The sequence below is a fragment of the Euleptes europaea genome, chromosome 7, assembly GCF_029931775.1.
Source record: "Euleptes europaea isolate rEulEur1 chromosome 7, rEulEur1.hap1, whole genome shotgun sequence".
Lineage (NCBI taxonomy): Eukaryota > Metazoa > Chordata > Lepidosauria > Squamata > Sphaerodactylidae > Euleptes > Euleptes europaea.
The window spans coordinates 101,747,557-101,773,684 of NC_079318.1; the positions used below are offsets into that span (position 1 = coordinate 101,747,557).

Here is a 26,128-nt window from a genome sequence, read left to right on the forward strand (position 1 = left end):
GGAGAACTGGGTTGGTTCCCCCCTTCCTCCACATGAAGCCTGCAGGGTGATCTTGGGCTAGTCACAGTTCTCTCTGAACTCTCTCAGCCCCACTTACCTCACAAGGTGCCTGTTGTGGAGGGTGGGCAAGGGAAGGCGATTGTAAGCCACTTTGAGACTGCTCAAAGGTAGAGAAAAGTGGGGCATAAAAACCAACTGTCATTTCAATTGACAGTTTCTCCCAGAGCCCTCTTCAGTCATATTTGAGTCCAAAACCATTTGATTTACAAAAATGAGAGGACTGGTTAGAAGGAAGCTGAAGGGGGATTTTGAGAGAGTCCAGTCAGTAGCGGATGCTTGGGAGCTATTTAGAACCACACTAATTGAAACCCGTATTAGGGATAGAATGTATCCCCCAGGTGGGAAACATTATTGCCAAGACTAAAAGGATGCCTGGATGGTTAACGACCCACATCAAGGAAGTCATAAAAGGCGGAAAAAAGACATCTATTTTTAAAATGGAAGGTTTGCCCCTTATACCCAGAGAATTATTCGGCACATGGAGGACCGAGGCCTGCTGAGAAGGGATATCTGCCTGGCTTCTGCAAAGGGAAGTCCTGCCTCCCCAACCTTTCGGACTCCTTTGAGTAGGTCAGCACTCATAAAGAAAAGAGCAATCTGCTAGGCTTCATATACTTGGACACCCAAAAGGCTTTTGACGAGGTCCCTCACCCAAGACTCCCGAGTAAGCTTAGTAGCAATCATGGGATAAGAAGGCAGGTTCTCTTTTGGCTGTCCAAGTGTATGATATCTACCATGGTAAAATGGTAGGAAGCAGAGAGTAGGAATAAATGGACCAAGGTGGATTGTGAAGAACTCCAGGAGAATATGTCTTAGTTGGGTGAACGGGCAACAATATGGCAAATGAGATAAGTGCAGGTGCGTATTAGAACAAAAAATTGTAAAAATTGCAATTTTAAATATATGTTGACGGGGGTCTGAATTAGCCAAGATTGGGTCTGGGGTTTGTGGTGGAAAACTCAATGAGAACGTTGAGGCCATGTGCGGCACATTGCATGCGGGGGGGTGGGGTTATTAGGGAAAAGGACTGGAAATATTGTGACGCCCTTGTGTAAGAGGCTACGGTATGGCCTCAGTTGGAATACAGTGTACATTTCTGGTCACCGGGTCTCAAAAAGGATAGTGCAGAGCTGAAGAAAGGGCAGAAGAGGGCACCCAAAATGTTTTTGGTGTTGGAGCCCCTTCCCTAGGAGGAAAGGCTGGGGAGTCTGGGACGTTTCAGTTTACAAAAAAGAAATCTAAGGGGGAGATACGAGAGGATTTATTATACCCTTGTGCGTGTGTGGCTGAGACAGTGAAGAGAGCCCCCCCCCCATCCTTTAGCACTAGAACTAGGGGCCGCCCAGCTATGGGCAATAGATTCAGGACAGACAAAGGAAACCCTTCTTGACTCAACTGAGGAATTCCCTGCCAGTGGGGGTCATGGTGGTCACGAGCATAGATAGCTTTGGAAGGGGATTAGACTGGGTGAGAAGCAGCCGACCTCTGAATCCCGTGTCAGGAGGAGCAATATTGGGGGCCGGCCTCGGCCTCTGTGCCCTCTTGCTGGCCCCCCATAGGAACTGGCTGGCTGCTGTGTGAGGCAAAATGCCGGACTGGTCGGACCCTCACGGGTCTGATCCAGCAGGGCTCTTCTTTGGCACCAATGTTCTTAGAAAGGGGGAAACGGAAGAGTCCAGAAGGGCGTTTTTACGAAGGGAGCAGGGCGGCAGTAGAGGGGAACCATTCCCAGAAGGGCCGTGGCTCAGTGGTAGAACATTGGCTTCGTGCACCGAAAGTCTCCGGTTTGATCGCTGACATCTCCAGGCCAAAGGACCAGGCAACAGGTGATCCATGGAGCTGCCTTCTACTGAATCAGACCCTTGAGAGTCCATCAAAGTCAGTATTGTCTACTCTGACCGGCAGCGGCTCTCCAGGGTCTCAGGCAGGGGTCTTTCCCATCACCTACTTGCCTAGTCCCTTGAACTGGAGATGCTGGGGATTGAACCAGGGACCTTCTGCATACCAAGCAGAGGCTCTACCACTGAGCCACAGCCCCCCTACCCAAGGTGATGGCAAAGACCTCTTCCTGAGAGCCGCTGGCGGTCTGAGTAGGCACTACTGACCATGATGGGCCGATGGTCTGGTTAGGTGGAAGGCAGCTTGATGTACCTTGATAAGGGGAGAGGTCTGGAAGGGGTCATCTTGTTTTCCCAGCGCCGTCTTCTCCACCCATAACTCCCCTGTCTGCCTTGTTTCTAGGTCACTGTGTGCCTCAGACAAGTCACGTTGTTTTCCGGCTCCGGAAACCGAGACCGGCCGCCTCGTCCAGAGTTTGTGTCTTCTGGTGTCTGCTGACTTCGTTTTGTCTTCTATGATCCGCCTTGAGTCTCTGTGAGAAAGGTGGGCTGTAAATAAAGCCGGTGAAGAAGGGCATCCTGACCCCCACCTGTTTGGCAAGCGCTCCCCCTCCCCGCACATGCTGGCCTGGCCCCAGGGTGCCCCCAGGACCTGGCTGGCTCCCTCCGGCTGGGGCTCCCCCCCCCCCGCTCCTTCCTCTCTCCTGGTTGACCCAAAGGTTGCGGGTGAGACCCAAGTGGGAAGGCGGCAAGGGGGGCTCCAGCTTGCCTGGGCAGGTCTGCTCCGCAATGGGCCCGGAGCCCTCCGCTGGTGCGGAGCCCCCCTGCCCCCCGCAGAGAGGCACCACCAAGGCAGGATGGCTCCTGGCCAGGGATGCCCAGGGCCAGTGCAGCCGGAGGGGGGGGGGCGGAGGAGAGCTGCCCCGTCCCCCCCACCCCTCCCAGGTGGGGGGGCGGAGGAGGCGGCCCGCCTCTCTGGGGGGGAGGGGGCTCAGGTGGGCCGGGGCGAGGGGCCGGCGGGGGGCGGGGCGGGGGCGGGGAGCGCCGGAGGGGCGCCGGAGCCGGGCGGCCGCGGCGGCTCACTCGGAGGGGGCGCGGGGACGGAGGGAGGGAGAGGGAGAGGGAGGGAGGGGCGGCGATCCGGGAGGCGAACGAGCCAGCATCTCCCTGCCCTGCCTCGGCCCGCAGCACCTGCCGCCGCCGCCGCCGCCGCGATGCCCAACTTCTCCGGCCACTGGAAGATGCGGAGCTCCGAGAACTTCGAGGAGCTGCTCAAGGCGCTGGGTGAGCCGCGGGGGGGGGGGGCGTTGGATGCTGTGGGCAGCTTCTGGGTCGAGGGGGGGTGCCCAGGCGCCGTCCTCCTCCGGGGCGCACCCCCAGTCCGGCACGGCCGTCGTTTGGAGAGTTCGGTGGAGCCTCCATGGCCAGGGGCAGTACACCTTGGGCTAGCCTCGGGGCCCTTCGTGCCGGTGGGATAACGCAGGGGGTTCTGCCCGGGGGCCTCCCGACTCGTCCCCGCCCCCTCCCCGAGGGGCCTTCCTGGCGGATCGGGGCCGGGGGAAGGAGCCCCCCGCCCCCCCCCGGCCGCGAAGGAGCTCCGCCAAGCAGCCGCTCCGTTGCCAGGAGGGGCCCCGCAGGCTTCGGAGACCCCTGGGGGAGGCCAGCGCGCGCGGGGGGGTCTCCGGGGCCCGAGAAGGAGGGGAGGGCCCCCTCTCTGTTCTCCTGCCCGGGGGGGCTGAGCAGACATGCGGGGGGGGGAGGCAGGCGTCACCCTGCGGAGGAGCAGCCCTGGCAGTGCGCCCCCCCCCCCGCGTGAGTCGAGAGGGGCCAGCCCAGCATCCTCTTCCCCTGGGGCCCGATCCTGGGGCTGCGTGCCGGGTCCTGGCAGCTGGGGGAAGGCTTTGCCCCCCCCCCCGCTTGCGGGCGCTCTCCCGCCTCTCCCCCCCTGCCCAGAGCGGGGGCTCCTCCCTGAGCAAAGCTGGGGGGGGGCGGTGAGCGGGAGGCTGGACCCTCCCCTTGCCGGCTTGCTTAGTCAGGGGCAGGTGGGGGCAGGTGTGCAGGCAGGCCAGAAAGACCACTGGCCCTCCCTCCCTCCCTCCCTCCCCCAGCGCGGTCCTCCTGGCCAAAGGCTCCTGCCCTGGATGTGGCCCCCAGCTGCCTTTTGAGGCCCGGCCTTTTGGCAGAGGGCATCTGGGGTGCGCCTCAGCTGCCAGCCCCTCGTCCCCAGTCCGACTGCCTCCTTCCTTGGCTGCCAGGGGGGTCCGGCGGGGCTTGGCTTGGGATCCTCCTCTGTGTGATGGCTTTTTAGGGGGTGGGGAACTTCGGGGGAGCAGGCCGCTGGCTCTTTGGGGTCTGAGGCCCAGTTGCCCTGAGAACACAGGAACACACACAAAGCTGCCCGACCCCCTCTGTCCATCCAAGTCAGCCTTGCCTACTCAGACCGGCAGCGTCTCTCCAGGGTCTCAGGCAGAGAAAGGCCTTTCCCGTCACCTACTTGCCTCTGGTCCCTTTCACTGGAGGTTCCTGTCCCAGGAAGGAACCCTGTCTCTTCACCACCCCCACCCCCCAAGAGCTGGGCTCTTCAAGGGTGGAGAGGGCCACCAGGTCATAGGCAACGTATTCCTCCAGGGATTCCCAAGGCCAGAGACGCCCAGCGGTGGTTGCCTGGCTCTGTGTCGTGACTCTGGGTGTCTTCAGTGGACTCCCAACCACATACTAGCTAGGACCGCCCCGGCTTAGCTTCTGAGATGTGACAAGATCGGGGTGACCTGAGCCATTCAGGTCAAGGCAAGAGATGTCCAGAGGTGGTTGGCCGTTGCCTGCCTCTGCAGAGCGAACCAGGACTCCCTCGGTGGTCTCCCATCCAAGTCCTCACCAGGGGTGCCTGTGCTTGGCTTCCAAGACCTGACAAGATTGGGCCAGCCTGGGCACTGGCCTCTTTAGCTCACCCCTTCCTGCCAACCAGCAGAGGCCTGCTGAGAGCACGTGGCAGGGCCTAAGCAGTAGCGGTGGGGTGTGCCCCCAAATGTCCCGTGCCCCTGTCCCAATGCTACCTGCAGTGAGTGGCAGCTCTGGGACAAAAGAGTGATCTGATCGGGAGGCAGGGTGGGGGGTGAGGGGTCCCGAGGCTGGTCTCAGACTGTGCAGGTCATCTCCACGCAAGGCCGGCTCCATTCCCCCTCCCCGGGCCCCAATTGTCACTCAGCCTGGAGCTCCCTGGGTGACCGGGGATCCTGAGAGGAGGGGAGGGGGCATGCTCTTGGGAGGGAGGGCAGGGGTGAGCAATGGAGGTTTGCCGACGGAGAGGTGAGGGCATTTAGGGGGCCAGGGGCTTCCTGCCTGGCTGCCAGGGCACCCTGCTGGTTGGGCACCCACGGCTGGAGGAGCCCCAGAGCCTTTCCGGCACCACCAGGGCAGGGCTTAGGTCAGGAGTGTTAAACTCCATTGTTACGAGGGCTGGATATGACATAAATGTCACCTGGTCCGGCCGGGCCACGCCTCGCCAGCCCAGATCGAGCGTGGGGTGGGCGGTGGAGTGGCTGCCTCAGGCCGGATAAGAGCTTTCCAGGGGCCTTATGTTTGGCACCCCTGTCTTAGATGCTGCTGCTTGCAGAGGCTGTTGAGCAGAGAGGCGCTGGGTCCGGAGAGGGCCCACCCCTCCTGGCATCAGCAGGTGAAGCCAGGGCCTAGGGAGGGGCCCGGGCACAGTGGCAGAGTGTCTGCTTGGCGTGCAGAAGGTCCCTGGTTCAGCCCGCAGCAGCGTCTCCAATGAAAAGGACCGGGCAGGAGGTGACGTGACCGACCCTCCTCTGCCTGAGACCCTAGAGAGCAGCTGCCAGTCAGAGTAGACAAGAGGGGCCCAGGAGGGTCTTCTTCAGCTTCGCGTGTTCATGTGTGGATGCGGCACTCCCGACCTTACGGGCTCCTGATGGCAGAAAACATTGAGCTGCCCCACTTGACCTTGAGAACGCAGCAGCTGTGTGGTGCAGACGGCATGGTGTAGTGGATAGAGTGCTGTCCTTGGGCTTCCTTTCAGGGGAGGGGACGGTTTCCTTAAAGGAGACCCCCCCTAGCCTGACTCCTAGGCCAGCTTCCTTCAGAGCAGGGGCCGTGGCCATGCTGGGGAGGGGGCTGAGAGATAGGCCCCATGGCCCCCAGGCAGCTGGACCAGCCCGGCTTGGGCCTCGGGGTAGCCTTTTCCCTCTGTGTGGCCCTGGGAGCCTTTCCAAAGGGCCCGGCCGTGCGGAGCCTTTCCTGGGTTGCCTCCGGGATGTGGCGCCTGGTGATGGGGAGAAGGCGGCTCCACCGTCTGGAAGGAGCGGAGCGTCTCTGGCTTCATCCCTGCCTGAGAACAATGAAGGGGATGCGCGGAGGTGGGGGGAGGGAGCAACTTTTCACCCCTGGTCTTGGCAAGGAGAATAGCATATCCCTCCCACCCTCCCGAGTGAAAGCGCTGGCCAGAGGTGCCCCTTCCCTGAGGCCTGGGCTCTCGCCCCCCCCCAACACACACACCAGCCCAGAACAATGGAGTCATCCCTCTTTGTGAGAAGGCTGCTGGCACATACCCCGGTGTGCTCCCCGCGCACATTCCCTCACTTTCTGGGAACAACAGAGAACGCTCCCACTCCATCCCTCTCTCTCCTCGAACAATAGGCATTTCTCTCCCCACACACCCCCACGAATACACACACACGCAGCACCCCAGGCCCTGCCCGGGTCTCCCTGGAGGGTTCCTTCCCTCTGGCTCGGAGGCATTTGGATGAAGGAAGGATGGAGGGCCCCCCCCAACCTACTTGGTTGGGAAGCCAGACCCCGTGGAGATGGTCCCTCGGACCGCTGGGCGGGGAGGGCCAAAGACTTGTCCACCTCTCTGGGGCTGCCCATCCCACAAAGGAGACTAATCCTACCAGTCCCAAAGTCTGGACAAAGCCAAAGAGCCCCCCCCCCCTCGCCATCTTCTCTCTCTCTCTCTGCGCAAAGCCCGAGGTGGCCGCAGCAAATTCTTTCCAGGTTAGGGGGATGTGTAACATACTTCAGGGTAATTATCACGTACTTATATTTCAACATGTTTAACCTCCCCCCCCCCCAGCCGCCCTTCCACCATCTCTGAATTTTTGGGCAGAAGGTCTCAGATTTTGTGAGGGAGGGGGAAAGAAAGCGAACCTGCCCCCCCCCATTCAAGCCTTTCCCACGCTGCAGCCAGGCCTTGGTGCCTCTTCCCAGAGAGGTTTATGGACATCTTAACATTTTGGAGAGAGAGAGAGAGAGCTCCCCCACCCCCGCCCCCGTAATGCCTCCCTGGGCTTGGGCTGTTTGGAGACCCAGAATCAGAGAGGCGCCTCCCGCCCACGCGGGTCTCCTTTGTTACCATGCGGCTGGACAAGGCGGGGGTCTCTGAGAGAGGTCTCCCCCTCTCGAGGGTGGCCAGGTGGCTGCAGATGGGAGGGAGCCAGGGTGGCTGGAGGGAACAAGCCCCCACCGAGGGAGCCGGGAGTTCTGGCCCTGGTGTGTCCTGGGGAGGGGGCTTGGCTTGCCAGAGGATGCTGATGGGAGCAGGGTCCTGGGCCGGGTGGTCCCGCAGTCTGGCCACCAAGGGCTCTCTGCCCGCCTCCTTCACCTGCACGGACGGTGCCCGGTGCCGCCATGGCAAGGCAGGCGTCTGGCCTCTGCTCAGTCTCCAGAGGGAGAGTTGAACACTTGAAGCTGCCTTATGCTGAACCAGACCCTTGGTCCATCAGAGTCAGTATTGTCTGCTCAGACAGGCAGCGGCTCTCCAGGGTCTCAGGCAGGGGTCTTTCACGTCACCTCCTTGCCCGGTCCCTTTAACTGGAGATGCCGGGGACTGAACCTGGGACCTTCTGCATGCCAAGCAGAGGCTCCACCACTGAGCCACAGCCTCTCCCAAACCTGTCTGGAGCTCCTGCCTCTTAGGAAGCTGCCGTGAACCCTGAGGGAGTTGGGGCTGGTTGTGGTTCCTCCGTGGGGACGGGGGAGGCTGGCCCTTCATGCCTCGGAAGGAACTGGACCGCTGTCCCCAGTGATTCTTCTTGGCGACTCTGGGGGTTGAACCTCCTCTGCCTCGATGGAAATTCGGCATTCCAAGCAGCAGCTGCTCCGGGGTGGCCCCCTGAGGCCGAACCGCTGGCTGGTGGCCGGGGCGGGGGGAGGTGGCTTTTGTGTTTTTGCCAGCAGGCCGCCATTTTTGCACGGGGCCTGAACCTGGCCGCTCCCTTGACGGAGTGAAAATCTTTGTTCGCATCTCGTAACCGGCCTTCCCAGTGGAAACTTGGCAACGCCTGAGCCACGGCGGGGATCTGGGCTTGGCGGTGCCATTTCCCTGCAACAGTAATTGTCCCCCGAGGGAGGGGTGATGAACCATTGCACCCATTTCTCCCTCCGAGCGGGTGAGGCTCCTCGTCTCTCCTGCCGCCGATCCTCTGCAGTTCAGCTGCCGGCCGATGATTTTATCGGACAGTAAACTCTGTCTCTCGTGGGGAGAGTAAAGGGGGCCGCAGCCACGGCTAGAGTCGTCCCACGGACTGGAACCTGAAGAGTGGACGCTGCCTTCTCCGGAGACAGCCCCTCCTCCCTGACTGGCCGCGGCTCTCCAGGGCCTCAAGCACGGAAGGGGCTTTGCTTGATCCTTTTAACTGGCGGGGCTTTCAGGGATAGAACCCGGGTCCTTCGGCATGCCAAGGCGGCCCTCCACCCCTGCGCAGCAGCCCCTCCCGCCGTCAGTGGGGCCGCCCTGGCGTAAGCTGCGTGGGATCGCAGCCTCCCTTATTCAGAGGAGCCGGTTTTTCAGCCGGAAGTCGTGTGGCTGACACTGGGCTCTTTTGTAGTCTGCCTGTTGCACAATCCCACACTTGTGCCAGGGGGTGTCAGCGGGTTCTTTGGGAAGCAGTTCTGAGGAGCGGTTGTGCAGCCTGCCTGCGAGGTGTGGAAAGGACGCCTCCCCTCAAGGAGGGTGACAGAAGTCAGCCCTGCCCCGATCCCCGGCCTCCGCCTGCTTCTGCCTCAGCAAGACCCTGCATGCCCCACGCCCCTTGTCCCCCGAGGAGGGCGGTGCAGACAGAGGAGTCCTCTCCCAGGGCCCTGCCAAGAGTATCTGGGAGCCGCCACATTGCTCCGTGGGGTTGCCAGTTCTGGGTTGGGGGTGGGTGCTTTGGAGAGGAGGGTTTGGGGAGGGGAGGGACCTCGGCCATAGAGCCTGCCCTCCGAAACAGCCGTTTTCACCAGGGGAACGAAACTCCCTTGTCTGGAGAGCTCCAGGCCCTGCCTGGGTGTTGGCAGTCCCCACTGCTTCTCCCCACGCAGGCTGGCGGGGCTGAACACCTCCCCTCTGTTTGCAATTTTAGCTCCTGCTGCTGCTGGCTGGCTTTGCTCACAATAAAATTGATTATAGGAAATACAAGCATGGGTTGTGGTTAAGTGTGTTGGACTAGTATCTGGGAGACCTGGGTTCGAATCCCCACGCATGCCATGGAAGCTCGCTGGGTGACCTTGGGCCACTCATACATTTTTACCCAAACCTCCCTCACAGGGTTGTTGTTGTTGGAAAAACTGCCCTTCCTAACGGTGTCATTTGCCTACACATTAAGAGGGGGGGACTGACCACAGAGAGTCAGATAGATAGACAGGACTCGGGAGGTATCCGTAGTTACACCTCACCCTCATTTCCTGTCCCCTCTGATGTTTAGAGGATGTATTGTCAGGGAAACATCCCTTCTCTCTCTCTTCTCCTTTGCACATCACCCAAGCAAGATCTAGGAGCCGGGCGCAGGCCTTTCCACCCCAAGATGGAGTGGAAGGCAGAAACCCCTTTTATACCTAGAGAATTAGCAAGTTAGATTAGGATAGGAGACCCTTGTTCGTCCTTTCCTATCCAATGTGTATTTCAATAATAAATGTACTTTAGTTTGATTAGAGCATACGACTGATGCTCCCTTTCTTTTCACACACGCACGCACGTGTAGCTTCTGCTGCTGCTAAGCTTAATGCACTCTGCTAAATACAGGAATATCTCCACAACAGATATTCCAACAGTTGTGAGGATAAAATGGAGGAGGAGAGGACAATGTAAGCCGCTTTGGGTGATCATTGGGGAGAAAGGTGGGGTATACATTAATTAAATGCATAAATAATTAAATAAATGATGCAAGACACAATGCAGCAGGGCGATAAAAACCTCAGACAAAGTTGACTTCCACCTTGGCGTTCCCTGTTCCGAGGCAGAAGGACACCGGCCCAATTCGTTCCGTGCTGACTTCTCGTCTAATACGTCTCATGGAATTACATGGCCTGTCAAGACCTTCAGTAATGCACAATGCGTGTATTTTGAGCACAGGGACAGCTCCCTGTGAGAGCCAGCGTGGTGTAGTGGTTAAGAGCGGTGGTTTGGAGCGGTGGACTCTGATCTGGAGAACCAGGTTCGATTCCCCACTCCTGTACATGAGTGGTGGAGGCTAATCTGGAGAACTGGACTTGTTTCCCCACTCCTCCACACGAAGCCAGCTGGGTGACCTTGGGCAAGTCACAGCTCTGTTAAGAGCTCTTTCAACCCCACCTACCTCACAGGGGAGGGGAAGGGAAGGTGATTGTAAGCCAGTTTGATTCTTCCTTAAGTGGTAGAGAAAGTCGGCATATAAAGCCAGCTCTTCTTCTTCTTCCTCCTTGATGGCACCTCAGGGCTTGGCGTGTGCCCAGGCCACCAGCAGGGAGGAGCAGGCCCAGGAGACCAAAAGCCCTTGGCCTGGCCCCTAGGGCTGCCAACCTCCAGGTGGTGGTTGGAGATCTCCTACTGGTAATCTAGTGAATTGGGTTGGTTTCCCCATTCCTACACATGAAGCCTGCTGGGTGACCTTGGGCAAGTCACAGCTCTGTTAAGAGCTCTCTCAGTCCCACCTACCTCACAGGGTGTCTGTTGTGGGGAGGGGAAGGGAAGGTGATTGTAAGCCCGTTTGATTCTGCCTTAAGTGGAAGAGAAAGTCGGCATATAAAAAACAACTTCTTCCTGTTCTCTCCAAAAAGCATGCCTAAAGCCCCCCCCCCCCGCCTGGGTGCTGCCTCCTTCCCTCCCCCGCAGCAGCTCTGTCCTTCCACGAAACGGCCAAGGCTGCTCCGGCCGGGTCTCTGACTCTTCCAGCTGCTGCCCCATGACAGAGCTGCTCCTTCCAAAAGAGGTCTGGGGCTCCCACCCACCTGGCATTCTGGGCAGGGCCGGCCCGAGAGTGGTTGGCACCCAAGGCCCCTGCGCTGTGGGGCAGCCATCGCCGCCTTCCATCTCCAGCGAGCCAGTCTCCACCCTCCTTCTCCTCCCCACAGCAGGGGAGCTGCCCCCTCTCATCCTGCCCTCCCTGGGGCCAGGGCTATGGCTTGCCATGATGCCCTGCCTCCCAAAAAGAGCAGATAGGGAGGCCAAAACGGCCCTGGAAAAGGGCCCCACCTCCCTTGGCAGGCAGGTCCACCAACCTTCTGATTCCCAGTGGGGCCCTCCTGGCCAGCCCAGGAGGGCTTGCAAGGAGATCCCACAGGAGAGCTGGAGGCAGAGGCCAGGGCTAGGGTGGCCATCCTCCAGGTAGTAGCTGGAGATCTGCTATTACAACTGATCTCCAGCCGATAGAGATCAGTTCCCCTGGATAACATGTCCACTTAGGCAACTGGACTCTATGGCATTGAAGTCCCTCCCCTCTCCAAACCCTGCCCTCCCCAGGCTCTGCCCCCAAAAACCTCCAGCCGGTAGTGAAGAGGGACCTGGTAACCCTAGCCTGGTAACCTGCCTAGGCTGAGGGGCTGTGCCACGCTCTCCTTCCTTGCAGGGGTCAACGTGATGCTCCGGAAGATCGCCGTGGCTGCGGCCTCCAAGCCGTCCGTGGAGATCAAGCAGGACGGAGAACGCTTCTACATCAAGACCTCAACCACAGTGCGCACCACCGAGATCAGCTTCAAGGTCGGAGAAGAGTTTGAGGAGCAGACGGTGGACGGGCGACCCTGCAAGGTGAGCGGGAGGAGAGGTGTCGTGGGCCGGGGGGCCTCGGGGTTCCCGGTGGTTGCCGGAAGCCCCCACCTGCCACGGGTCTGCTGAGGGCCCTCCTGCCTCCCAGAGAGGAAGAGAGACAAACTCAGGGGACAAATCCCCCTTCTTGATTAGAAGGGGGAGTTGAAGGGGGGCTGGCCTCACCCCTGGCAAGCAGTTCAGGAGAGCAAGATTTGAACATCTGGACACCCCCCTCCCATGATGCAGTGTGCCCCCTCCCAGCATCCATATGGCTTCTCCCAGTTGCATGGGTCTCTGCCCAGACAAGCTTCCAGTCTGCAGCTGGCCAGTGGGGAATGGGGGTAGGACGGCCAGCCTCCCAGGTGGGGCTGGGGGATCCCCTGGAATCACAGCTCATCTCCAGACTGCAGAGATCCATTCCCCTGGAGGAAATGGCTGCTTTGGAGGGTGGACCCCCGTGGCACCGTCCTCCTCTCCAGGCATTTCCCAAACGGGAGCTGGCAACCCGAGCGCTGCCACAGGGCCCCCACCAGCCAGCCCTGTCTCCCCCTGCATTGGTGGGAGCCCCTGTGCCGTGTGGTGGGCGGCTTCTGGACTCCTTTTCTCAGAGGTGAATCTCCATCCCTCCCTCCCTCCCTCCCTCCCTCCCTCGAAGCTGCCTTCTACTGAATCAGACCTTTGGTCCATCAAAGTCAGTATTGTCCGCTCAGACTGGCAGCGGCTCTCCAGGGTCTCAGGCAGGGGTCTTTCACGTCACCTACTTGCCCTGTCCCTTTAACTGGAGAGGCTGGGGATTGAACCTGGGACCTTCTGCATGCCAAGCAGAGGCTCTACAAACTGAGCCACTGCCTCGCTCCTTCCCTTCTTTGCAGAGCTTGGCCAAATGGGAGAGCGACAATAAAATGGTGTGTGAGCAGCGGCTGCTGAAGGGGGAGGGCCCCAAGACAGGCTGGTCCCGAGAAATGACCAACGACGGGGATCTCATCCTGGTAAGGACCGCTCACTTCCACCCCCTCCCCCAGCCAGGACCCCTGCCCCACTCAGGATCTTCTCGCAATATATACCTCACCTCAGAACATCAGAAATCTGGATCAGGCCAGTGAGGGTCCATCCAGAGGAGGAGGAGGAGGAGAAGAGGAGTTGGTTTTTACATGCTGACTTTCTCTACCACTTAAGGAAGAATCAAACCGGCTTACAATCGCCTTCCCTTCCCCACAACAGACACCCTGTGAGGTAGGTGGGGCTGAGAGAGAGCTCTAAGAGAGCGGTGACTAGCCCAAGGTCGCCCAGCTGGCTTCGTGGGGAGAAGTGGGGAATCAAAGCCGGTTCTCCAGATCAGAGTCCACCGCTCCAAACCACCGCTCTTAACCACTACACCACGCTGGCTGAAGGCAGAGAGGCCAAGGCCTTCCCCTGATGCTGTCTCCTGGCACTGGGATTCAGAGGTTGACTGCCTCTGACTGTGGAGGTTCCGCTTAGTCACCATGCCTAGTAGCGACTGATAAACCTCTCCCCCTAATCCCTTTTAAAGCCACCTGTGCCCAGGGCCCTCGGCGCCTCCTCTGACATAAAAACATTAGGAGCCTTATCAAGCAAAACCAAGACGTTGATAGCGGAAAGTTCACTCAAATTAAGGGCAGCGAGAACCCGGAGAGAGTTTCTGGCGTGCGACACCCGGGGGGGGCAGCTTCCTCACAGACACAATCCTCTGGCCAGGGACCACGGAGCACCCACCCCACGGAAGTTTGGCTCACACTTTCTTTGCCTCACCCCCCCCCCCCAGCATGGTGTCGTGGTTAAGAGCGGTGGTTTGGAGCAGTGGCCTCTGATCTGGAGAACCGGGTTCGATTCCCCCACTCCTCCACATGATCGGTGGAGGCTAATCTGGTGAACCTGGTTGGTTTCCCCACTCCGACACATGTAGCCAGCTGGGTGACCTCGGGCTAGTCACAGGTCTCTTCGAACTCTCTCAGCCCCACCTGCCTCACAAGGTGTCTGTGGTGGGGAGGGGAGGGGAAGGTGATACGTAAGCCGGTTTGAGTCTCCCTTAAGTGATGGACAAAGTTGGCATCTAAAAACCAACTCTTCTTCTGTCTTCTTCCCCGAAGCTGTCTCTCACACACAGACCCACACCACTAGAGGACTTTTCAGGCCTTTTAAAAACGGCAGCTGCCAAAGGGAGCCTCAGTCCCTTTTGGTGCACAGAGATCAGGATGGAGGCGTATCTCAGCAGCAATTCGGAGGAGTCGGTCAACGGACTGTCTTATGTCATAGAGCTCTCGCCGTACGTCAATTGCTGATTTTTAGCTCCCCAAAAGCACCTTCCCAAGCCCTCTGGTGGTGGTGAGGGGGGAGGGGGGCCATGTTGGGGCTGAGGCAAGGGAAATGGTGCCAACGTGGGTGAGACCCGCAGAAGCGAGCGCCTTCCTGGCCCCGTGACGGTGACCTTTCCAGGAAGACCACACCAAGCCAGGTTTGAGAAGAGGACACACCTGCAGAGAGTGGACCCTGGGGGGGGGGGTGATGTCACTGGATGCCTACGAGAACCAAAAGCCACCCCCTCCCCCGTGCGCCAGGCGCTGAAGCCCGTCGGTTGTGCCGAGGCGTGTGTTCACGTCCCTCTGAGTGGGTTTTCGCCAGATTCTCTTGGGCCCTCTCTAGGTGTTTTGCGCCGTGTCTCTTGGGCGTGGTGGAACTGGACTCGCATCCCTGCTTGCTCCTCCTGACCTGTGGTGGGCATGTGGGGGGGGAGGGGGAGGGGAGAGGTTTTGGGGGTGGGCTTGTGGGTCCCTCCCCTGGAGCGTTCGTGGGAGAGAGATCTTTCAGAGGGGATGGAGACTGGGGCGGGGGGGGACAAGGTGAGCTGCCCCATCTTGCCCCCCATCTCTGCCATGCCAGGGATCTGGGGGCATCAGAGGCAACCCCGGAGACACCCCCCACCCCTGATGCCTTCCCTCTTCTTCTCCCCAGACGATGACTGCCGATGACGTGGTTTGCACCAGGATCTACACCCGGGAGTGAAGCCTGTTTGTGCGGGACGGGGGGGGGATGGCGTGGCCTCAGTCTTGGGGCCTCAAGAGCCCCTGCCCAAATCCCACGTACCCCCAGGGCACTGGGGGAGGGGGTCCATCAGCAGCAGACAGAGGGGCCCCTTGTTTGGAAAAGTAGCCATGGAGTCTCTTTTCCTCAGCTGCCCTCGGGCTTTAATGAGGAGGGCCTTCTCATCCCCCCCCCCAAGTGAATAAACAGGCTGTGCTCAGCTTCCTTCTTGGGGGCCAATCACCTTTCGTAAAATGCCACTCCTGGTCTCCCCATCCCCTCCAAAGAACAGATTGGATTTTGTTTTTGCCAAACTGATGCAGGTATCTGTGTGTGTGTGTGTGTGTGTGTGTCCCTTCTGCGTTCCTGCGGGAAAGGAGATGGGGCTTAGCTGAGAGACAGCCGGCCCCCTCTCGCCCCCCCACCCCTGAGACTTAAAGGCTTTGTGTACCTTTTCTCCATCTTCTGTCACAGTAGTTACCATGATGTGTTTAGAAGTATTTATTGCTACTCCTGTATGAAAAGACACCCCCCCCCAAGGTGCCTGTTAGGGCAATGCTGGACCTTTATTTACAACTGCCCCCCCTCCTTGCTAATAAATGTCTTTGTCAAGCCAACCGCCCGCCTGGCGCCTGCCGTCTTGTGGTCTGTTGACTCCTCCAGCCGGGCCTGTCTGTCTCGCTGGCTCTGCCCACTGCACCCCACAGCCCGCCCACCCTGCCAGGGCCACGGAAGGGGAGGCTGAAGCAGCTGCGATGCCAGGCCCCGAGGCTCTGCGCTTCAGGTGCCTCTGAGAATGGGTGTGTGGGGGGGAGCCTCTGCTTTTATTTCTTCTCTGCTCCTGTCCCGAGGAGGCTTGGGCGGGCCACAAAACTGGGAAACCCGGCAAAGTTTGCTCATCCCCCACATGGCATGCTGGCGATGCTGCCTGGCACCTTTCTGGGTTTGCTCGGGCTGTCTTGCTCTGCTCCAGTTCACCTTGAGTGGGAGCAGCTGAGTGCTAAAGATTTCCAGTAGGGGCGGCGTCACCATGGTCCCACTCGCCTGTCTGTGCCAAAAGAGCCCCTTCCCCAGGCCCGGTTTTTCTGGAGCAGCACCCACCCCACGGAGGCCTCTGACCCCGGCAGGGGTGGCCAGCCGGACTGGGGGTAGGGGGGCTGGTGATGGATGAGTGCCCTTTGTCTCCCCTTCCAGCACAGAGCAAATGATGGATTCGATTCCCTTTTAATTTGGTGGGGGACTAGAGGGGGTTGCAGAGAGCAGGACGGGAGGGGCCCATGGGCTCTCCCTGGACTCCCATACATCTTTCTCTCAGGGGGGGGCTTTGTTATAGAGGAGAGAGAGAGCCATCAGCGGTTACTAGCCATGGTGACTGAAGGGAACCTCCACATTCAGAGACAGTTGACCAGGAGGCAACCGCAGGGGAAGGGGCCTTGGCCTCTGTGCCCTGTTGTTGGCCCTCCAGAGGAACTGGTCGGCCCCTGTGTGAGACGGGATGCTGGACTGGATGGACCCTCACAGGTCTGGTCCTCCAGGACTCTTTTTATGCTCTTAGGTAGCCGGTCTCGGAGTGTGGAGGTTCTATTCAGTCATCACGACTACTAGAAAGTTCTGTGGATGGCACTGGCCATTCAGAGATGGTGCCAAGGAAATAACTGAGCTCATTTGTCACCCGGCAAACCCCCAGCAGCTGACCTGCTTGCACACACACACCCGTCCCCAAGGCCCCGGGCAATCCTTGGAATTAAATAAATCACAGAGCCAAACACTCTGTCTCTTTTAAAGCCATCTCTATGCCTGTGGCCACCGCTGCATCCTCTGGCAGCAAATCCCCTTTTTTTAGTCACTTGCTATGTGAAGAAGCATTTGCTTTTGTCCTTCCCGAATCTACTGCCCACCAGCTTCACTGGATGCCCTCCGGTTCTGAAAATCAGTGCAGGGGGTGGGGGGCAACCATAGGGAAAGCCTTGGCTTCTGTGTTCAGCTTGAAGGCCCCCAAGATGGCTTGCAAATGCAGGGCCATAGGTGCCAGCTCTGGGTTGGGAAATACCTGGAGATTATGGGGGCGGAGCCTGAGGCGGGCGGGGTTGGGAGAGGGACTTAGAGTCCAATGGCCAAAGCTGCCATTTTCTCCAGGTGACCTGATCTCTATTGGCTGGAGATCAGTTGTACTAGTGGGAGATCTCCAACCACCACCTGGAGGTTGGCAGCCCTAGGGGCCAGGCCAAGGGCTTTTGGTCTCCTGGGCCTGCTCCTCCCTGCTGGTGGCCTGGGCACACGCCAAGCCCTGAGGTGCCATCAAGGAAGAAGAAGAAGAAGAGGTGGGTTTTTATATGCCGACTTTCTCTACCACTTAAGGAAGAATCAAACCGGCTTACAATCACCTTCCCTCCCCCTCCTCTGTGAGGTAGGTGAGGCTGAGAGAGCTCTGTGACTAGCCCAAGGTCACTCAACTAGCTTCATGTGGAAGAGCAGGGAAACCAACCCGGTTCACCAGATTAACCTCCGCTGCTCACGTGGAGGAGTGGGGGAATCGAACCCGGTTCTCCAGATCAGAGTCCATCGCTTCAAACCACTGCTCTTAACCACGACACCACGCTGGCTCTGGAGGGAGGTGCTAGCGCTGGCCACCTCCCCTTCTGCCTCCCTGCCTCCTTTGCAGGTGGGGGAAGGCTAGCAAGGTGAACCCGGCAGCAGCCCTGAGACCAAGGGGTGGGGGGTGGGGGTGGCGTTTCAGAGTTACCACTTACCACTGGGGAGTCTCTTCTGGTCACCCCTCCCCAACATCCTTGGGCAGTTGCAGGCTGCCTCTGAGTGAGGCCGGCCCTGGTCACGTTGTTTGTGGGGCTCAGCGTAGCTCCCAGCTGCGCTGCCTCTGGCTCCGTGGGCCTGCCAGCTCTGGACTGGGAAATACCTGGCGATGTGGGGGCGGAACCTGGGGAGGGCCGGGTATGGGCAGTGGAGGGACCTCAGCGGGGTACAGAGCCATGGGGCCCACGCTCCACAGCACCCGTCTTCTCCCGGGGAACTGATCTCTTTAGTCTTGACATCACTAGCAATTCTGGGAGATCACCAGGCCCCCACCTGGAGGCTGGCAACCCTGTGGCCTGCTAGGGGAGGAGAAGCTCCAGCATCAGACACTCCTCCCCTGGTTAGTTGCCTTGGGACCTAGCTGTGGTGGAGCTGCTGTGCCACAGGACCCACGTTGCTGCCGCTCCTCCAGGGACAGCAGGCTTGCCCCTGGAGCCTGCGCTGATCCCTTCAGGAATCAGCCCTGCTTGTGACTGAAGCTTCTGATCTTCCACTGTGACTAAACAGAACCTCCGTGCTCAGAGGCAGTCTACTTCTGAATGCCAATCCTTGCAAGCTGGTGACCCTTCCAGGCCTCTACATAAGAACATAAGAAAAAGCCCTGCTGCATCAGACCCGGGCCCATCAGGTCCAGCAGTCTGATCCCACAGTGGTCAACTGGGTGCCTCTGGGAAGCCACCAAACAAGACGACTGCTGCAGCATTTATCCTGCCTGTGCTCCACAGCACAATTTCACTGTGTGTTGTTTTCTTACAGAAGTTTTTTTTCCTAAAAGCCACTCTGAAACCCCACCCCGCCCCCACCACCTGAGAAATCACACCAGACTGCAGAATCAGAGAAACGGCACCCCAGCAGAATGCATACAAGGAACAAAGAGGTTGAGAACTACTGACAATTTTACAGACACTAATGATGGCCCTCTTCCTTCACAGAAAGGCCCTCCTGAGAGGGAGGGCAGGAAAGTTTGCATCAGTGTTTGGCTCCCGTGGCCCGATCGTGCATGGCCAAGGAAATGTCAATTGGTTGCCACTTTGGGGTCAGGAGGCAATTTTCCTCCAGGCCAGATTGGCCAGGGATCCTGGAGTTGTTGTGTGGTTGTTGTTGTTTTTTGCCATCTTCTGGGCATGGGGTAGGGGGTCACTGTGTGTGTGTGTGGGTGGGTGGGGAGGTAGTTGTGCATGTCCTGCATTGTGCAGGGGGTTGGACTAGATGACTCTGGTGGTCCCTTCCAACTATAGGATTCCTGAACAGTTCCATTTTGCCCATTCTGCAGAAATGAGAGACGCAGGGGAGCCAAAAAACAACTAAGCAAACCCTAGCCGCAGGGTGGGCTTCCCAACCTCCAGGTGAGGCCTGCCTGGGATTCTCTTGGGATGACAACTGATCTCCAGATTACAGACTATGGTTTCCCTGGAGAAAACAGCAGCTTTGGAGGGTGGACTGCTGAGGCCCTAACTTCCACCCCCAAATCTCCAGGGATTTCTCAACATGGAGATGGCAACCCTACGCCACAGGGCCGTTTCTGCTCCCAGGGACTTCTGAGCGGAAGAAGAGCTCTGCTTAGGCAAAGCTGTTCCCTGCATTTCTCACAGGGCTCTAGCCAGCCCCCTTCGAATTCCCACAGAGCTGGACCCACACCCTCGGGGGAACCACTCCCTGGAAATGCTGCCGAGTTCCAAGTGGCCGTGCCAAGCCAAATCGGACCACCCGGGCAGGCCAGGAGGGGACTGAGGACAGAGCAGGCTGTCTCTGCAAGGGCTGTTGGAAGAAGAAACACTCCAGGCTGAACTGGGGAGGCAGCCCCCAGCCCCCTCCGCGCCAGCCCTGCCCAGGCAGCATCCCGGAGGGATGTGAGCCAAAGGTCCCTGAAAGCCCCTCTGCCCGCTCTCCCCTCAGGCCACAGGGAGCTGGCTGGACGCACCTTTGGCCTCTCCTCCCAGGCAGGGACCAGCCAGGGCTCAAACGCCCCCCCCCCCCCGGCAAGGGATGCAGGGGAAAGGGGGTCAAGCTTTGCTGGGGACGCTTCCTGGCAGCTGCCCCTGTGCTCCCCCGTCCTTGGTGACCTTTCACCCCCAGGAGACAAAAGGGCTTTCTCCTGGGCTCCCTGAAGAGAGAGTGAAGAAAAGGAGAGCCCCCCTCCGTCCCTTTCATCTCCCGAGACAAAGACCCAGCGAAGGGGAATGCATTTCTCCCCCCCCCCCCCCGCAAAGTCAGCCCTGCCTTTGTCCTCTGGGCTTCGGGCCTCCCCAGCCCAGCAAGGCAAAGGCCGGGCCCTCTTGGCAGCCCCCCCCCCCGCCACTGACAAATCACCTGCCTGGCAAATGCATCAGCGCCCCCCCAGTGTCCAAACACTCCCCCCCCCTTTGCAGCCCCTGCTAGAGAATGCACTGGGAGGCACGCTCCCCCTTCCCCCCCCCCACCAGTCTCGCTGCCCGCCACGACGTTTTCGGATGATTTCTTTTCCGATTGAGTCATTGTGGTGGGAGGGGGGCGGCATTCTTCGGCAAGGGGTGCCAGACTGTGAAACCGCAAGTGCCGGAGCTGCCCTGCCTCTCACCCCGTCAGCGGACCTGGCCGCTCCGACCTTCCCTTCCGCAGCCTCTTTGTGCCCCCCTGCCCCTCCCTGGCCACCACAGCAAAGCTCCAGAGAAACCACAGAAACCCTCTCACCTTAAACAGCCCCTCCCCGCCCTTGGAAGACTTGGCTGCTCCTTGCTTAATGCAGGGCAAAGACCAGAAGCAGGCCAGCCAAGGAGCAGCGCTGGGGGCCCATGGTTGGCCACTGTGTGACCAGACTGCTGGACTTGATGGGCCTTGGCCTGATCCAGCAGGGCCTTTCTTATGTTCCTAGTCACATGAACACACATGAAGCTGCCTTCTACTGAATCAGACTCTCCTGGGTCCATCAAAGTCAGTATTGTCTACTCAGACCGGCAGCGGCTCTCTGGCAGAGGTCTTTCACATTATAGTCATGATGCATACCTGTTCTCTCCAGGATCAGAGGAGCATGCTGGATATATTAGGTGCGGTGGAACACGGGCAGGATGGTGCTGTTGCAGTCGTCTTGTTTGTGGGCTTCCTAGAGGCCCCTGGTTGGCCCCTGTGTGAACAGACTGCTGGACTTGATGGGCCTGGGTCTCTTCTTGTAATGCCTGAAATCATTATATGCTATGGGAAATGTATTGGAAATGTATTCTTTGATTTGAAATATATTCTTTGTACTCAATAAAGTATATCTGCACTTATAAACATGCCACACTCAGTATATAAGAGGTGGCATCCCTTACTGTAGTTACACCAAGCACTTGCATATGTTACAGGCATCAAGTATAAGAGGCCCAGTGTTGCTCCTTAGTTAGAAGCTAATTAAAGAATCCATGGATGGCCTTAGTATGTTTTCATAAGCGGGCTTCCCACTCATAAGGACCAGCTAGGAACCTCCTTAGTTAGCCTTGGCAGGTCCAAGATAAGGATAGCAATGATTTAGGATCAAACAGAAAAGCACCTGACACTGGTGGGTAGGGCTGTTGAATTAAAAAATTTTTTTTGTATAGTTCGGATTCGGCTGAATTCGGCCCGTCTAGATTCGGGATATGCCAAAGTCCGAACTCCCCCACTTCGGGTCCGTGCAATTCGGCGGGAATTCAAAGTTCGGGAACAAAATTCGGCCGAATAAAGCCATTAAAAACACAACTGCGCTTTTCCACGGCTCTGGGGGGGCATTTTTGGGGGTAGAGGCCCCAAACTTTCAGCGGAGCTTCAAAGGACGTTTCTTGAAAGACCCCCCAAGTTTTGTAAAGATTGGGTCAGGGGGGGCTGAGATATGGGCCCCGAAAGGGGTCCCCCCACCCTTAATGTGCATGTCTGAGCAGAGCTTGCCGCCCACGCACAAAGCTCCCAGCCCCGACAAACAGCTGAGAAGTTTGCAAAGCATTGCAACAGGACTGCAGAGCAACACAACCTTGTAAGCAACACCTTTGCAACTGTGCAAAGCAACACCTGACACCTGGGAGTTTGCAAACCATGGAAAGGGACAGAGGCAGCTAGCTATGCATAATGAGCAGGAGGGGTGGAATTTCCCCTTTTGCATGGGACTCCAAATGCATTCTTTAAGTCACCATTTGAAAACCAGTTTTGAGCAAGTATCCAAATAGACCTAACTGCTCTTATGAATGAGGGAAAACCTGAAGACAAACAACTGAAACCCCCCCCCTCAAACCAGGGAGAGAGAGACTCAAGGGGGAACACACCCCCAGGCAGAACCGGCAAACGCCCCCTTTGGTTCCCCCCCCACCCACAGAAACTGCTCCCTCCCCACACACACACAGACTCTGCTTCACCCCCCCCACACACACACACAGGAGAAAAATTATAGATTAAAGCCCCCAAAGGGGTCTTACTGTGGCTGTCTTCTGTTTCATCAGGAGGGGCTGGGGAGGACTTGTAATCCAAGACGATTTCAGTTTTGCTCTGGAGATGCACACAGGATCAGCTGATCCATTCATCCCAATAGGGGAAAGGGGAAAGCCCATATCTCGGGACCCCCTGACCCAATGTTTACAAAACTTGGGTGGTCTCTTAAGAAGGCTTGTCTGAAGCTCCGCTCAAAGTTTGGGATCTGCACCCCAAAAAATGCACCCCCTGCAGCCACGGAAAGAGAAAAGGGGGGAGCCAATATTTCTGCCCCACTGAACCCATCTTTACAAAACTTGGGTGGTCTCTTAAGAAGGATTGTCTGAAGCTATGGTAAAGGTTTGGGGGCTGCACTCCCAAAAAAGCGCCCCCTGCAGCCACGTAAATGGAAAAGGGGGGAGGGAAAAGGGGTGGAGCCCATATCTCGAGACCCCCTGACCCAATGTTTACAAAACTTGGGTGATCTCTTAAGAAGGCTTGTCTCCGAACAAATCCTAAACCTCCCTTCCATCAAGGACCCCCAACCAGGCTCAGAACAGCTAAATGCCTCGGGAAGCCTGGCAGGTTGATTTTGCTGAGATGCCCCAGCATGGTAGAAAGAACACCTTTTAGTTTTCGTGGATCTTTTCTATGGATAGCCGGAAGCTCTCCCGACCAGGACCCAGGAAGCGAGGGAAGTTATCGCTGCCCTGCTGGACGTCATAGCCCTGAGATTTTTGATCCCCAAGGGGTTAGAATCCGACAATGGCCCCAGCTTCCTATCAGAGGTCACCCAGACAGTTAGTACCTTCTTGGACATTAAGTGGTCTTTGCACTCAGCTTATCACCCACAAGCCTTGGGCAAAGTTGAGCGCATGAATAGAACGCTGAAAACGCACGTCTCTAAGTTATGCCAAGAAACTTCCCTTCTCTGGACCAAGGTTCTATCTATTGCCCTAATACACATTCAAAGTGCCCCAGGGTCAAAACATGGTTTGTCACCCTTTGAAATACTGTATGGGAGACCTTTTGTGGCAAATGTGTGTAAGGAACCATATGGGGGAAAAGAAATTTGACTTTATATTTGCAAAAGCTGGCGCAGGTTCTGTCTTCCATTCACAGACAGGTGGCCGATGCTGTTCCTCCGCAGCCTGACCGACCCCTGTGTATCGCTGTGGGATCGTGGGTGCTGATTAAAGAACTCTCCCTGAGCCCGGAGCAACCCAGATGGTCCCTGCCGAAGCAAGTTCTCCTCTCCACTCCAACCGCAGTGAAGGTGGAAGGAATTAAAGCCTGGATTCACTGTTCCTGCATGAAGCAAGTTCCGGAACCGGATCTCCAGTGGCAAGCTGAACAATTGGCTCCTTTGCATCTGAAGATTGCCCAGAAGCTGAGGAATCGTCCTAGATGAACTGTGTCTACGAACCTTTGGGACTTTTGTTTGGGGTGGGGTTTGCTCTGATTTTTTGCTGGTGCCACAGACAACGCTTGTGTGGTGTTCCCTCATCTGAAGGTCAGTACACTGAAAGTATTTGTATTGATTATGAAATCCCTGAGTGCCCTGAGAGGTCCCCTTCTCCACCTTCTTATGATGCTGTTTTGTAGCCCCCTGGCACTGACCCTTGGTGGTAGCTGCCGCCCCCGTTGCTTTCCTTCCACCTGCTACCAATGTCATGAGTTCATTAAGAGGGATGGGCACTTAAATGAAAGCTTTTCGTTTTGCTCCAAATGTTAATTCTGCATGCCTTCAACCCCCTTTTAAGACATGCACTGAAATGGGAGTTATGTGATTGCCCCGAACCTAGGGCATTCCACAGGGAAATGGGCTGGTGTTCCTTGCCCCAGGACCCCTTGGGTGTGTGCAGTAACAGTTAAACAGCAAGGTGCCAAAAGTAGCCAAGCGCACCTTACCTCTCTAACCCTCAAGCCAATTGCAAGGGTCTTGCTGCCTGCCCCTCCTGCTAGAGTCATTCCAGCCCCCAAGGGTCCCCTTGTGTATCCCTCACTTTATAGAGAACTTTCCAGAGCTATTCACCTCCCAGACCCAACCAAGAATTTGTTCATCGGTTTAGGTCAAAGAATCGCCTCAGTCTTGAACGTCAGTAATTGCTGGGTCTGCAGGGGGGGGCGGTCTCTGGGGATCAATGGCCTTGGGGTGCATCGGAAGTCCACCCCTCTTCCCTGGCTGAATTGAACCGTTCCCTTTATTATAATCCCACAGCCCGCCCTCAGCACTGGCTGCTAAGAACCTCAATCATTGGGAGTCTCTGTGTTGCTAGCAGAAAGTCTGCCCAGTTTAACCAGCCTGTGGGTGACACCCTCTGCACTTCTACCATCATGACAAATGACAGCCATTCATCCTGGGGCCTCAACCTCCCACTTTCTTCTTCTCTGCAACACAGAGAGGAGAGAAATGTGTCCCCACTAAGAAAGTGCAAGTGTTTAATTGTTCAGGAAATAACCCCTTCCAAGCGTTTCCTTCCCTGCGGCCACTCTGGAGATGGCCAGCCAACATCTTCCTTCCCTGGGTGGCACCCGACGGGTTCTTTTGGTTGTGTGGAAGTTTCGCTTACTCCCAGCTGCCCCTGAATTGGGCTGGATCCTGCACGTTCGGCACAATCAGGCCAGGGTTCTTTCTGTTACCCTCAACCAAGGGAAATTCCCTAGGCATCCCTTTGTATGATGATCTCAGAAGAGTAAAGAGATCCATTCAGATCAGTAGCAAAGTGTGGGGGGAGGAATGTCCCCCTCAGCGAATCATAGAATACTATGACCCTGCATCTTGGGCTAATGATGGGACTCTTGGGTATCGAACTCCCATATACATATTGAATCGTATCATTCGCCTTCAGGCTGTCTTGGAAATAATTACAAACCAGACTGCAGGTGCCTTAGAACTGATTGCTAACCAGAAAACTCAAATGCGCACAGCAATTTATCAGAATCGTCTTGCCTTAGTTTACTTACTTGCTGAAGGAGGATTGTGAGGAAAGTTTAATTTTTCTAATTGTTGCCTTCAAATAGATGATAATGGAGAAGCAGTTCTCAATATTGCTTCAAATATTCGAAAGATAGCTCATGTCCCTATACAAACCTGGAAGAGTGCTTGGGATGCATCATGGTGGGAAGGAATCTTTGTGGGGGCTTGGTGGAAGAAAATGCTGTTTTTCCTTGCTTGTGCTGTAGCTGGAATCATTTTTCTGCCTTGCTGTATCCTTTGTTTTATGCAACTCATTCAAGCTGTTCTCAGAAGCTCACACATGGTTGCCATGCCCATAGATAAACCCCCTCCTGGAGCCCCAGGAACCATCATGGTCTTGCGCCCCTTGCCCAAAGAACTTCGCTAAGCCGTGCCCACCTGACACCTGTCATGCCTTTTTGCCTTGACTTTGAACGAAATCAAAGTCTCATGATAAGGGGGGAAATGTAATGCCTGAAACATTCTTATGTTCAGATGAACGAGTCCTGGGCAGTTAAACGGTAAAAATGTCCCACAGAGGCAAGTGCCCAAGGCTGACTTCATGCTGGAGACGAAACTTGGGGGTGGGGAGAAAGTCCTCCTTTTTGTCTGTTCCAAAGGCATGCTTGCTTCTCCACCCGCTAGACGTTATCACCCTAAAATCATAGAATCATAGAGTTGGAAGGGACCACCAGGGTCATCTTGTCCAACCCCCTGCACAATGCAGGAAACTCACAACTACCTCCCCTCCCCACACACACACAGTGACCCCCTACTCCATGCCCAGAAGATGGCCAAGATGCCCCCCCTCTCATGAACTGCCCAAATTCATAGAATCAGCATTTCTGACAGATGGCCATCTAGCCTCTGCTTAAAAACCTCCAGGGAAGGAGAGCTCACCACCTCCCGAGGAAGCCTGTTCCACTGAGGAACAGCTCTGTTAGAAAATTCTTCCTGATGTCTAGATAGAAATTCCTCTGATTTAATTTTAACCCATTGGTTCTAGTCCGACCTTCTGGGGCAACAGAAGAT

The 26,128-nt window shown here is 57.1% G+C and overlaps 1 protein-coding gene across 3 annotated transcripts in view; it reads left to right on the forward strand.

Moving 5' to 3' along the window:
- The first annotated feature begins 3,102 nt into the window (after positions 1–3,102).
- The window catches only part of CRABP2 (cellular retinoic acid binding protein 2), a 202,271-nt gene continuing 179,245 nt past the window's right edge, over positions 3,103–26,128 (forward strand). For 2 of the 3 annotated variants that reach the window (XM_056853731.1, XM_056853732.1), the window contains exons 1-4: positions 3,103–3,182; positions 11,717–11,895; positions 12,768–12,884; positions 14,866–14,921. In XM_056853731.1, coding sequence (XP_056709709.1) covers positions 3,113–3,182; positions 11,717–11,895; positions 12,768–12,884; positions 14,866–14,916 — 417 coding nt within the window. In that variant the 5' untranslated portion in view covers positions 3,103–3,112 and the 3' untranslated portion in view covers positions 14,917–14,921. Of the gene's footprint in view, positions 3,183–11,716; positions 11,896–12,767; positions 12,885–14,865; positions 14,926–26,128 lie in introns of all 3 variants that reach the window. The other variant, XM_056853730.1, reaches the window with a different exon arrangement.